We start from the raw sequence: 14,568 nt of genomic DNA on the forward strand, positions 1-14,568 counted from the left end.
AGGTTCCCGACCAAGGCCAAAGCAGGAAGCGCAGGCATCACGGCCACTCTCCCGTGTGGCTAATCAAAGCGGGGCCGGGCGGAGGGGGCTCTGGGGTTGGGCCGGTTTGGGCGGGGCAGGTTCCGGGCAGATTCTGGGCAGGCGGCGCCGAGGGCGCCCAGATTCCCGACAGGCTCCGCGCCGGGGGCCTTCGCGGCTCCTTCGCTCCTGTCGCCGCCGCCGACGCCGCGGTAGCTGGGGGTCGGTGAGAGGAGGAGCTGTCGCGGAGCCCTGGGGGTCCGTCTCGGTCGCTGTTTTTGTCTGAGGAGCCTTCCTTCCTCGGTCGTACCCTGACTCCCGCGGTGTCGAGGGGGAGTCTCTGCGGACACCTCAGCACGCAGTGGAGATGCCTCTCTTTGCCACCAATCCCTTCGATCAGGACGTCGGTAGGTGCTTCTGCCGCCTCCTGTCCACCTCCGGCGGACCGCGAGCCCGCTGTGCCCGCACCTGGCGGACGGTCTGGACCCCCGGGCCGGGCGAGTCCTGCCCCTTCCCTGAGGCTCTTTCTGTAAGAGTTTGGAGGAGGTTGGGGGCTCAGCGCATCCTCTTGGAAAGAAGGGGGACTGTGAGAGCCTGGGAAATGGGCCTTGAGCTGGGGCTGTGGGTTCCGAAAGAACTGCTGGAGAGGTGGGTGACGAAGGCCGCGGAGGAACAGCTGGGGCGGGAGCTGGTGCTGGGACGGTGCTTCTGGGAGGACAGAGTCGAGAGCTAGGGAGTCTTCGCTAGCATAGAATGATAAGCCCTGTGATAGAGTGTTTCCCGGGACACATGTCAGACATCTAGAACTAGGGGAATGTTTTAGGTTGGCTTCCTTAGGGGACTTTAAAATCTGTGATAGAACTGTAGCGGGAGGACAGAGCTTCTGGTTCAGGGTGGACTGTCAGAGATCTTGGGAGAGAATGATGAAGATGGAATACTTGGCAACAGTGTAGACGTCATTGAGGGCCGGAGACACTGGGCTGCCTTCCTTGGGTAGGTCTCAGTACTTTAAGTGTGGAAGAGAACCTGGGATCCGAAAATGCTAATTTGTTCTGAATTTGAAATGGTCTATTTTTGGTTTTCTGAGTCATCGGTTTTAGGTACTGATCATACCAATTCAACAGGTTAGTTTGTGTGTGTGTGTGTGTGTGTGTGTGTGTGTGTGTGTGTTTTCCTGGTCTGAGGGTAATAATTACAGGAGTTTGAGTTTTCAGGGAGAGAATTTTGGGGTGATTTGAATGCTCCTAGCATTTGGGGCACACACGTGTGGAGTGAAAGCAAGTTAAATACCGTGCCTAATTGCTAGAGTAAAGAAGAATAAGAACACCCTAATGGAGTTGCTTTTCATGTCTTTGTATATTTTAATGATAAAAGGTTTGAATCTTCTTTTTAACTCTAACTTACAGCCTGCCACTGAAGCTTGAAGGTTTGGGTTAAGACTAGAAAAAGGTTCAATCCCATCCCTGCCGCTGCCTAGCTCAGAGTGGAATCATGGGCAAGTTACTGGAGCCCTTTGAGTCCCAACGTCCTTGTCTTTAAAGAGAGGGAAGACGCATTCTGTTTGTGGTTCAGTGGAATAGTATGTGTAGCGGGGCCTCCTACAGTGCCTTTATATGGTGGGCAGCGACTAAATGATAGCTTTCTTCGGTGCCAGTTTAAATGAATATCCTGAATCTTAGCAGTGGATGGAACTTTAGAGATGACTAGTAATAGTTAATAAATAACTAATTTGGAAATTACATTTAATTTAATAGGCAGTTAGCACACACTGTTTACAGGACACTGCTCAGTGACATAAGAGAGCGATGAGTAAGCAGCATGCTGCTGCTCTCAGGCAGGTGTATAACTTACCACGTTAACTTCCAGGGCAAATGCTTAAAGTAAAACAATTTCTTAATACCTTCTTCTTCTGTTTCCAGCACCTTGATCTAGTTTTCATGTTCGTATGTAATCTAGCTTCCAACTACCCAATCACTTTTATATCCTGTTGCCTTTTGAACCCACATTTCCATTGGATTCTTAATGTCACACCTTTCCCAGTACCTACACCACCCAGTTCAGACACAGGCTCCTTCTTACTTTTATACTTTTGCTTGTATTATTTCTTCTACCTTTCTTCACCTACTTATGATTAAAAGTCAACTCAGAATCCAACTCATACCTGAGTCATTTCCTTATTACTCTAACCTAGGGTTTCTTATCAGCGTCACTGCAGCTGGTTTGGACCAGATAAATGTCTTTTGTCGTGGGCGTCTGTCCTCTGCAATGTAGGCTGTTTAGCAGCATCCCTGACCTGTCCCCACTAGATGCCAGTGGCATCTCTCCCCACCGAAACCCCAGTTATGATTTAAAACATCTCCAGACATAGCTAGATGTCCCCTGGGGGCACAGAATAGTTTCCAGTTAAGAAACACTGCTCTAGCCTACTGTAATCTCCACCCTTTTCAAAACTCCTGCAACACTTTTTGTCTTTACCAAATTATTTCGCATTAAAGATAGTTACATCTTGTATTAAGCCCCTGAACTCTTTTATTGGTTGCCACAGAGTAGGTGCTTAATAAAAGTTTGTTGAATTGAGAACGTGTCCATTGAGCCTGTAGACGGTAAGCTTCTTGAGTGTAGGAACATTGTTTTGCTCCAGAAAAGCTTACTTTTTGTTTGTTTGTTTTGCTTTTGTTTGTTTGTTTGTTTTTGGCCAAGCTGCTGTGTGGCTTGCGGGATCTTAGTTCCCCATTGAACCCACACGCACCCTCGGTAGTGAAAGCGTGGAGTCTTAACCACTGGACCGCCAGGGAACTCCCAGAAAAGCTTACTTCTTAAAGTTAGGTTTTAGTGTTTGGATCAATTCTCTCCTCATGATCCATGTATCAAAATATCGTGAAAGTTTATCTAAGAAGACCTGCCGGAGACCCCAGCAAATCATCCTTGGACAGAGTCCAATAGACTGCCATTTAAACTTTTTCACTAGCATGTAGAATAGTATGTAGAATACATTTAACAATATTTCTTCTTACTTTGTCAGTGAGTATGTCAGTGATATTAAAGTACTCCCACTAACTCACTTGATATATTTATCACTTAACATTAGCATATATTTTTACTACTTCAAAATTAATTGCCTTTAGCTTTATTCATCAATAAACTGAAATGGTATATCGGAAATTTACATACTGATATATACCACATAACATTTCATATAAAGAGATAAAATACTGGTGATCACTTTTCCTTTGAAGAAGCGCCTAAATATGTTATTAGAATGTGAGCTCCATGAGGACAGGCATTTTTGTTTGGTTTGTTCACTACTGTATCCCTAACACGTAGACCAGTCTCTGGCACTAATAAACATTTAGTAAACACTTACTGAATACATGAATCTCATTTTGGATGTTATATTTCTTGCTAAGTTCAACTCTTAAATTATGAAGATAACTCATTCCATCAAGCTTTTATTTCAGAGTCCATGGTGACTTGTCTTGCCAAACCCATCAGTCAATTCCTAGTTCATTTCTTTGTTGATCTCTTAGCGTTCCTCTTTGATGTACTTTATTCACTTGGTTTCCAGGACACCAAACTTTTTCTGATTTTCTGCTTAGCTCTTTTTTAGTCTTTTTGGCTTCTCCTTTTTGTGACTTCCAAATGTTCAGTTCTAGAACTTCTTTTTTGAGACTTTTTTTCCCCTTGGAGTCTTAGGAGGCAATTTAGCTTTGCACTAAGAATTCAGACTCTGGAGCTACACTGCCTGAACTCAATTACCAGGTTTGCTGCTTCCCAGCTGTGTGACTCTTTGGGTTAGTTGCTTAAATATTATGTGCCTCAGTTTCTTTATCTTTAATATGGGATAGAGAGATGATAATAGTTTTTGGTTTCTTCCCCAAACCTGCTCATTCCTTCACCCTTGCCTGTTTCAGTAGATGGCACTGTTGGTATTTACTGCCACTCATCTCTAATGTCTAGGAGTCATCACTGATTCTTCTTTTTCCTTCACGCTTCATATCCATGCTATCAGCAAGATCTTCTGGCTCTACTTTAAAAATATATCCAGAATCTCATCACTTCTCCTTCTCACATCACTATTATCTTACTCCAGCCATCATTCTCTCTTTCATAGACTGTGGCAGGAGATTTCTAGAAGGCTTCTTTGCTACTACTCTTGCCCCTTACAATCAGTTCTCATTTACAAAGGTCAGTGATCTTTTAAAAATCTTAGGTACTGTCATTTACCTGCTCAGAACCTTCCAGGAGCTTCTGATCCCACTTACAGGGAAATGCAAGTTCCTTAGTGTGGCCCATAGTCTGGCCTTTCCTATGTCTCTGATATGATGACAGTCTCCAAACACTCTCTCTCATTCTAAGCTTCTTGGGTCTGAATATGCCAAGCTCACTCCTGCCTCTCTATCTATATTGTGCTGTTTTCTTTGCCTAGGTTATTTTTCCCTCAGGTATATGTGAAGGTCTTGATGTCCATCACATCTTTCAAGACTCTGTTCAGAAGAGTTTCTAAGAGAGGCTTTCCCTGATTACCTTTTGTAAAAAATATCCATCTTTACCCTCTCTGTGTCCTCGTTCCATTTTGTTTCTTTATAGTACTCAACTACCTCACATTGATTGATTGGTTGGTTGATTGATTGCCACCTGTGTAGAATGTAAACTCCATAAGGACAAGAACTTTTCATTTCTATCCCTAGTACTTCAGGGACAGTGCCTGGTACATAGTAAGCACTCAATAAGTATTTATTAAAGGATGAGTTATTGATATCTTGCTGTCTTTCCGGTCTTGCATATCTATTTGGTGTTCTAGTATCACCTAAAAAATCAGTCTATCAGAAAACTGAACTTATCTTTCCAGTCTAGTTCTTCCTTCATTATGTGGTTATTTTATAATGTTCTAGTTATCTTGATTTGACACCGAAGAGGCATCTTTGAATCATTACCCTGCCTCTACCAAATCATCATGTCTTTGTTTTTATACTACATTGCATTCCTAGTCACACTACTTTGGACCAGCTCGTAACCTATAGAATTGGACATGTTTTTAGTCTGTGTTGCTAGCCCAGTCAATATCAAACCACAACCAGTTTCATCTTCGTAAATGTCAATGTCACATTCTTCTGCAGTTTAGTGTGATGGAAAAACCTTGCTTGGGCTTTGGGTTTAAATTGCAGGTGCAGCATTTGCTCTTAGTAAGTGGACAAAATATGGACATAGGCAAGTACAGAACCCCTCTGAGTTTTCCTTCCACTTGTGTGAATAGGGATAAAAATATCTACCTCAAGGAGTTGCTATGAGGAACACTTAAAAAGCACAGGACGTTCTAACTCTTTATTGGAGTTGAATATTCCAATTCAGCATGTTCAAACTCATATTCAAATTTCTCTTCTCAAGTTTGCTTTTCCTCTGTTCTCATGACTGGTACTTCAGTTTGCTTAGTCAGATATGTCAAGAACCTGGGAGTCATTCTTAAATTCTGTAGTTGTAATTTTCTGCATCCCCATGGCAAATATATACTGTCTGCTGTGTCCCAGCCACCCTGAACTTGCCCTCCAGGATTCTGGTGCTGCCATAGTCTGTGTGCTTCTCTTCCTGATAGCTCTTGAGTCCATTTATCTGTCCGTCCGTTCAGGCCTCCCATCCTTTCTGTTCTCATCGCCACTGCCCAGCAAGTTTAGCTTGCTCTCTTAGGAGAGTCCGGTAGCTCTGTTATCCCTGCCTCCAGTCTGTCCCCAGTCATTTTCCAGGTGACAGTGATATTTCTAAAATGTAAATGTAATCATATGGCTCCTCTGATTAAAATAGTTCAGTGAATCTACAGCTTTTCACAGGAATTTGAACTTTTCAACATAGCATATAAGACCTTGTAGCATGTGGCTCCTTTTTTTACCTCTTCAGTCTCCACTCTTTTCCTCAAGGCATATTTCCTTGTTGGTTTTACACCACGGCTTTTTCATCTGTGGATGCTCTGAGCTGCCATACCTTTCTCTTCATTAGTCCCCACTAAGGTTGTTTTGAGGAGATGATGCACGGAAAGCACTTAGCCCAGTACCTGCCATGTAGTATGTTCGGAACCTTTAGAGGCTACTCAGATTCTAAGGGCTGGAATCAGTTACTGTAAAAACATCCTCAGGAGAAAAATGTAAAAATCTAGAATACAGGTCTGTTAAAGGTCTGATATCCACTGGGTTAAGAAATTTTGTGCTCATTGTTTCTTCTGTACCTATTTTACTTCTCCTGTAAGCTCTTCTTTCTAATGCTTCTAGATTTTCATTTCTATTTTGTGCTCTTTTCTGAGATGCTTTCATGCTGTTCCTTTGACACCTACTTCCCTTTCTGGTTAGAAGAGCTTCAGATTGCTCTTCCAATGGAATTTCCAGTGGTCAGGAGGGATAGGGATATTTGGTGAAACAAACGTTTTTGAAAAGTTGATTCCGATCTCAAAAAGAGGGTAATTTCTTTAAGACTTGCTTTTTCCATTGGCCATTTTTGATGAACTTTTATGTCTCCAAACAGATTGAATGACAGTCTTTTTCCTATAGCCTGAATGTGATGGGCAATCATCCTCTCAGCATTTCTTGCCTCCCCAAATCTTTGGCAGTCATAAATTTTGAGAAAATCAAAAGTAGCTGCTTATCAGAAAAAAGTGCTTCAATCCATTGAGAAGACTACTGAAATTCAAATGAGACTCAGTGTGTGATTTTTCTGGGTACTGCTAGGCAAATTTCTCAATCTCCTCTTTTTGGGTAGAAGGAAAAGGATAATCTGAGGATAAAATGAGATCATTATGAAGCTTCGAATTCTTTAGAAGCAAGTGTGTGTTATTTTCCCACATACTGTGTTTTTGTCTTAGAAAATAAATAGTTTTGAATTCATTTGCTATTCACAAAGCCATGTTGAACTGCTACTGGTAGTTTATACTTTTCTGATTTAAAAAGTATTTGTTGTTTTACAATGTAGAAGAACTGCTATAGCTCTTGATCTTGAGGCAGCATCAATAAATAATGTGAACAATTTTAGCGTTCTGAAATGGGTTGCATTTCTGATCTGTGTATATAAGTCTGAGTCAGATCCTGATCCTGTTTGTGCATAGGAGAATGTTTAGCATAATATCTGTTAATGACCGTACCAGACACTCCTGGGTTTGCCTTAATTCAGATCATCCTTAGTTATGATAATAGACAATTTGTATTTTAACAGACATAAGCTTGTCATTTCTAGTTAACTATTTACTTTTTAATAAGTTAAGTTTTAATAAGCTTAACTATTTTTAAACAGAGTGATAGGTTTTAAGATTTAAGTGTGTTCTTTTTAAAGAATGCACTAAGCTTTTAAAAAATCTGCTTGGCTACCAGTCAGTGAGGATGATGAATTAAGCGCACTACCAGATCAAAGTGATAACTTGCTTTCCTTTTTCTAAGATGAAGTACAGTCATCCCTCAATACCTGCAGGACTCCCGTGGACACCAAAACTGCAGATGTTCAAGTCCCTTATATAAAATAGCATAATGTTTTCATATAACCTACGTACATCCTCAAATATACTTTTATTTTTTTAAACTTTATTTTATTTATTTATTTATTTAGGCTGTGTCGCAGCATGTGGGATCTTAGTTCCCCGACCAGGGATCAATCTTGCGGACCCTGCAGCAGAAGCACGGAGTCCTAACCGCTGGGCTGCCAGGGAATTCCCCTCTCATATACTTTTTAAATTTTTTATTTTTGGCTGCGTTGCATCTTCGTTGCTGCGTGTGGGCTTTCTATAGTTGTGGTGAGCGGGGGCTACTCTTCATTGCGGTGCGCGGGCTTCTCATTGTGGTGGCTTCTCTTGTTGTGGAGCACAAGCTCTAGGCATGCAGGCTTCAGTAGTTGTGGCTCGCGGGCTCAGTAGTTGTGGCTCACGGGCTCTCGAGTGCAGGCTCAGTAGTTGTGGCACACGGGCTTATTTGCTCCGCGACGTGGGATCTTCCTGGACCAGGGCTCGAACCCATGTCCCCTGCATTGGCAGGTGGATTCTTAACCACTGCGCCACCAGGGAAGTCCCCACCCCTCCCATATACTTTAAATCATCTCTAGAATACTTGTAACCCCTAATAAAATGTAAATGTTATATAAATAATTGTAAATACAATGTAAATGCTATGTGAATAGTTGCCCATACACAGCAAATTCAAGTTTTGCTTTTTGGAACTTTTTGGAATTTTTTTCCTGACTATTTTTGACCTGTGGACGCTGAATCTGTGGACTGTAAGTGTTAGACTGGAGGATATTCTTCAGGATGACTCACTCAGTCTTCTTGGGCTTCAGAGGTATTGGGAGTTTATGTGATAGGGCTCTGGGATCCCTCAATTAGAGCAAATCCACTTGAATTTACTTCACATATTGGTTTCCTTTAAGACAAATATTTTATATAAAAGAGATTGTTGAATAATAAAGAATTTTACTAATCTTTGTCCCTGTTTTCTGGAAGGGAACCTGTAAATCGTTGGAATTTCCTGAGTGATAGGAGCATCTTTCTAACTCATGGTGGGTTCCTGGGACAATACCTTGGTTTATGCTACAGAGATGACTCAGCATGGGGGCTGGTGGCTCCAAAAAGACTAACCTTTTGATAAAGATGGCTGGGGCTTTGAGTCACACGATATTAGCTAGACCTCCAGAAAGGGGGAGGAGGCCTGGAGATTGAGTTCTAGGAGGTGGCCAATCATTCAATCAACTATACCTTCATAATGAAACCCCAATAAAAACTCTGGACACTGAACCTCTGTTGAGCTTCCTGGTTGGTGATACACACTGATGTGCCAGGAGGCTGGTGAGTCCCGAGGGCACAGAAGCTTTGCATTTGAGATCCTCCCAGACCTAGTCCCGTGCGTCTCTCTTCATTGGCTGGTTGTCATTTGTATCTTTTATAATAAAACTGTAATTGTAAGTGCTTTTCTGAGTTCTGTGAATAATCGAACCTGAGGGGATAGTGGAAACCCCTGAATTTGTAGCCAGTTGGTCAGAAGTGCATGTGGCTGGAAACCCTGGAGCTTGTTTCTGTGTCTGAAGTGAGGGGAGACTTGGGGAGTTCTGTGCCCTCAACCTGTGAAGTGTGTGCTAACTCTGTGTAGTCAGCATCAGAATTACATTGTAGAGGGTTTCTGCATTGAAAAGTAAAATTTGAAAACCATTGAAGTAGATGCTATTAAAGGTCCATGTTTCTATGACGTTTATGGATTCACATTGCAGTTACATGATTAGATTTCTTATTTATTGAGCATTTAGGCTGAAAGCATGAACATTGAAAGAATTACCCAAAATAGAAATTGTTATTTTCAAGGGATTTACAATTATGGAAGCTTGAACAGGTCAGTTTGACTCAGTTATCCTCTTGGCATACCTGCCAGCAAGAACAAATTAAACAGCATTTAAACATTTGCTTTCAAAGTAACCCATTTAGTTTCCAGAGTAATGTTAAGTTTCTCATTATATTTTCTTCTTTTCCCTCTTCCTTCTTGGCAACAGATTCATTTTTTTGTTAAAAGTCCAGCTCTGATCAGATTGTTTCCTTGCTCAAGATTTTCTAGGCTTTCTGGTGTTTCTTGAATTAATACAGAAGCCTCATTTTGTATTTTGGGTCTTAGAGTGCTTCCTGCCTTTCACAAAGTAGTCTCTATTTCAGCCAGCCTACATTCTTCTTTATATTTCTCTTCTGTTTTCATAACTTTACTGTATTCACTTAAATAGAAATAAGATTTTATTTTTAATCCTGTTCTCCTCTGTCTTAGTTTCTAAATATATTAAGAATCCTTTCCTGATACTCATTCTCTCTCCCAGGTGTTTTACCATTTTTTCAATTTGCTTTAGGCTTTGTATTTTTTGTGTGTGATATTTTTTCTATATATATTCAGGTCTCTATCTGTTGGTTTCATTTTCCATTTTTAGAGTCTGAGCTACTTCAGATAGTGTCTGGCCTAGACTAGAAACTTATTCCATTTTGTTGAATATCTGTCCAGCTTTTGTAATTTCCTGCAAATAAGTCACCTTACCATGATCTCAGATGTTCTGGACATTTGTGTTAATGCTTAACAGGAATTAATTTGTGTGAATAATCTGCTTTTAGAAAATGGTAGGGTAATTGGACATAGGTACCCTATCTGCCACTACCCATTGGGTATCACCCACTGCCGCCTTATTATTTATTCTATGGATAGTTCTCCATGGCAGTGACTAACGGGTAGGTGTTGCTATAGCCCTTGGGACCATGATATGGCTCAGGTATTGCAAACCTACAAAGAATTTGGACAGAGTTGGCTGTTTGTATTTTCTGCTTTTAAACTGGCTATGACTGACCTCCAGCTCTCAGTAATAAGTCAAAATGGGGAAGTAAGTGTTGCCTGTTGAACGAGGTAGCAGGGCATTGAGGGGAATAGGGGATCAGGAATTTCGTTATCTCATCACCAAGACCTATCATTATAGGTACGAATCTTGGTATGGATCAGGCTTTCTACCCCCAAACCATCTTTTTAACCACCAGGTTAAAAAACATGTAAATATTAGTGAAGATCTTGGAGGTGCTGTCTTTTAACATATCTGTTCTTGGCATTACAGTGCTCCAGTCAAGACAGGTTGCCTTCTGCTTTGGTGTAGTTTTTGTTTCAGAAGATAACAGTTACTTCTTTTTGAAGTGTTTTTCCCTCTTACATAGGCTCTTGTTTGTTCTAAGTTGCTTTCTTCTGCGTTGGATTTGTTAATATTTTGTTGAGGATTTTTGCATCTATTGATATTTTCATGAGAGATATTGGACTGTAGTTTTCTTTTCCACTAATGTCTTTGGTTTTAGTACTAGGGTAATACTGTCCTCATAGAATGAGTTACGAAGTATTTCTTCTGCTTCTATCTTCTAGATGAGATCGTAGAGAATTGGTATAATTTCTTCCTTAAATGTTTGGTAGAATGCACCATTAACCTATCTATGCCTGGTGCTTTCTATTTTGGAAGGTTACTAATTACTCGTTCAGTTTCTTTAATGGATATAGGCCTATACGGATTGTCTGTCTTTTCTTATTTGTGATTTGGCAAATGTGTTTTTTGAGGACTTGGCCCATTTTTTCCTAGGTTATCAAATTTGTGGGCATAGAGTTGTTGTTAATTACTATGTGCTTTTATTCAACACCACCAAGAAGTTTTTCAGTTTTCAGTGAACACTGACTAGATATCCCACATATTTAGCTCAATTCTGACACTATCTATCTACCTAGGGAGAATATCAGATTCCACAGGTTAAGGGCTCAGTCGTACAAGACTGCCTTCACTCCCCACTTCAGGTGCCAGTCCAGGAGGTTACCTGTGCTTCTGACTGACTGGCTGTAGATTGGAGGCTCCCATGATTCTTTCATGGCTCTTCACCCATAGTAGTATTCATTTAATAGCCTTTTTATGTCCATGAAATCTGTAGCGAGGTCCCCTCTTTCATTTCTGATGTTAATAATTTGTGTTTTCTCTCTCATTCTTTTTTTGGTTACCCTGTCTATCAATTTTGTTGATCTTTCCAAACAACCAATTTTTGATTGTACTGATTTTTCTCTCTTTTCTGTTTTCAATTTCATTGATTTCTGCTCTAAATTTGTTCCTTTTGCTTACTTTGGATTTAATTTCCTCTTCTAGTTTCCTAAGGGGGAAGTTTATGTTAGAGATTTTAGATTCTCTTTTCTGATGTATAAATTCAGATTTCCCACTAAGCATTGATATCAAATGCCTCCCACAAATTTTGATAGGTTGTACTTTCATTTTTGTTTAATTCATAATATTTTAATATTTCTCCGGTTTTTGACCTGTGTATTATTTACAAGTGTGTGTTATTTAATCTTCACATATTTGGGGATTTCCCAGCTCTTTTTGTTAATGATTTCTAGTTTAATTCCATTGTAGCCTGTTAGCAGACATTGTATGATTTCTAGTTTTTAAAATTTGTTATGGTGTGTTTTATGGCCCAGAATATGGTCTGTTTTGTTACGTTCCAGGTGAGCTTGAGCAGAATGTATTCTGCTGTTGTTGGATGAAATAGTCTACAGATGTTAATTATATCCAGTTGATTGATGGTGGTGTTGAGTTCAACTATGTCCTTAAACTGATTTTCTGTCTACTGGAACTGTCCATTTCTGACAGAGAGGTGTTGAAGTCTCCAGCTATAATAGTGGCTTCATCTGTTTCTCTTTGCAGTGCCATTACTTTTTATTTCAGTTATCTTGACAGTCTGTAGTTAGGCACATGCATGTTAAGGATTGTTGTCTTCTCTGAGAATTGATCCCTTTACTATTATGTAATGCCTCTGTCCCTGATAATTTTCCTTGCTCCAGGGTTGGCTCTGTCAGAAATACAGCTACTCCCACTTCCTTGTGATTAGTGTTAGCATGGTATATCTTTCTCCATCCCTTTATTTTGAATCTATATGTATCTTTATATTTAAAGTGGGTTCTTGTAGATGACATATAATTGGATTTCATCTTTTGATCACTCTGACAATCTCTGTCTGTATTTAGACCATTAACATTTAAAGTGATTATTGATATTGTTGAACTAATATCTACCATATCTGTTACAATTTGCTAGTTGTAGCCCTTGTTCTTTGTTCCTGTTTCTTACACTTTCCCCCCTGCCTTTTGTGGTTTTAACTGAGCATTTTATATGATTCCATTTTCTCTCTTTTTTTAGCATATCAGTTATCCTTTTTTTCCTACTTTCAGAATTTACAATATACATTTACAACTAGTCCAAGTCCACTTGCAAATAACATTGTACCACTTCACTGGTAGTACAACTCATCTTCTAGTAGCAAACTATTCCTAATTTCTCTCTTTTGTTCCTGGTGTCCTTGCTGTGATTCATTTCACTTATACACACGCCTGCACACACACACACACACACACAAATACGTACACACACATGTGTATCCATGTCTCCTGTATCCTCTCCTTGGAGAACTTTTTAAAACATTTCTTGCAAAGCCAGTCTGCTATCAACGGGTTCCCTCAGTGTTTCTTAGTATGAAAAAGTCTTTATTTCTCCTTTCCTTGTGAATAATTTCACAGGGTGTATAATCCTAGGTTGGTGGTTATTTTCTCTCCACAGTGTTTGATTCCATTCTCTCCATACTGTTTGATTCCATTCTCTCCTTGTTTGCATAGTTTCTGAGATGTCAGGTGTAACCATTATGTTTACTTCTGAATAGGAAAGGTGTTTTTTTCTGCTGGCTTCTTCTTAATTTTTTCTTTATCTTTGATTTTCTGCAGTTTGAATGTGATATGCCTAGGTGTAGAGGTTGGTTTGTTTGACAGGTATTGTGCTTGGTGTTCCTGGAGCTTCCTGGACCTGTGGTTTGGTGTCTGACATTAATTTGGGGAAATTCTGAGTCATACTTGCTTCAAATATTTCTTCCATTTCTTTTTCTCCTTCTTCTCTGGTATTCCAATTATGCCTTTGTTACAGCTTTTATAGTTTCCCACATTCTTGGATAATCTGTTCCAGTTTTTTTCCCCCCCTGCCAGTCATTGTTTCTCTTTGCTTTTCAGTTTTGGAAATTTCTATTGACATATCTTCAGGCTCAGAGATTCTTGCCTCAGTCGTGTCCAGACTGCTGATGAGCCCATCAAAGACATTCGTTTCTGTTATACTATTTTTGATCTCCAGTATTTCTTTTTGATTCTTTTTTAGAATTTCCATATCTCTGCTTACATTGTCCATCTGTTCTTGCATGTTACCTCCTTTTTCCATTAGAGCTCTTATTAGCATATTAATCATAGTCATTAAAATTTCTGGTCTGGTAATTCCAACATCCTTGTCATGTCTGAGTCTGGTTCTGATGCTAGTCTGGTCTCTTCCAACGGTGGTCTTTGCATTATAGAATGTGGCTTGCTGGAAGCTGGAGACGATGTACTAGATGAAGGGACACCAGCCTTTAGTGGTGTGAGGATCAGGTACTGATAGTCCTGTGATTAGGGCTCAGTGAGCCTCTGCCCCGGGGAGTGAATTTTCATGTGCTGCTCTCCCTTAAGTTGGGACGGGATGGCTACAGTGGGCTGGAGTTGGATATTCCCCTTTTCCCACGTAGAAGGCTAGAGCAGGCTAGCGTTGGGATTTCCCTTCCCCCAGGTGGGTTAATCTCTGGTAAAACTCTAGTTAGTTAGGGGCTGGTAAAATTATTTCTCTTGAGAGTAGGCCTTGTTAAGAAGAGAATACTCTGGTGTATTTCAAAATTATCAGTTTCTCTCCCCCTGCTGGAAAAAATAGGAGAAATTTTCTGTGATACTCACCTTGAGAACTTGGGAGAACCCATGGAAGTAGAACTCACAAAAGGGCTTCCCTGGTAGTGCAGTGGTTAAGAATCTGCCTGCCAGTGTAGGGGACAAGGGTTTGAGCCCTGCACCGGGAAGATCCCACGTGCTGTGGAGCACCTAAGCCCGTGCACCACAACTACTGAGCCTGCGCTCTAGAGCCCGCGAGCCACAACTACTGAGCCTGTGTGCCACAACTACTGAAGCCTGCACGCCTAGAGGCCTTGCTCCGCAACAAGAGAGG

At 40.6% G+C, this 14,568-nt stretch overlaps 1 protein-coding gene across 3 annotated transcripts in view; it reads left to right on the plus strand.

The window, feature by feature from the left end:
- Positions 1 to 229: 229 nt before the first annotated feature.
- Positions 230 to 14,568, plus strand: part of STAM (signal transducing adaptor molecule) — a 69,443-nt gene continuing 55,104 nt past the window's right edge. For all 3 annotated transcript variants that reach the window (XR_014326392.1, XM_082845032.1, XM_082845033.1), the window contains exon 1: positions 230 to 425. Coding sequence is in view for 2 of the 3 variants with exons in the window: in XM_082845032.1 (XP_082701158.1) it covers positions 386 to 425 (40 nt within the window). In the remaining variant the exon portion in view is untranslated. The remainder of the gene's footprint in view (positions 426 to 14,568) is intronic.

The sequence above is a fragment of the Leucopleurus acutus genome (genome assembly GCF_964270905.1).
Source record: "Leucopleurus acutus genome assembly, chromosome: 1".
In the NCBI taxonomy this organism is placed as follows: Eukaryota; Metazoa; Chordata; class Mammalia; order Artiodactyla; family Delphinidae; genus Leucopleurus; species Leucopleurus acutus.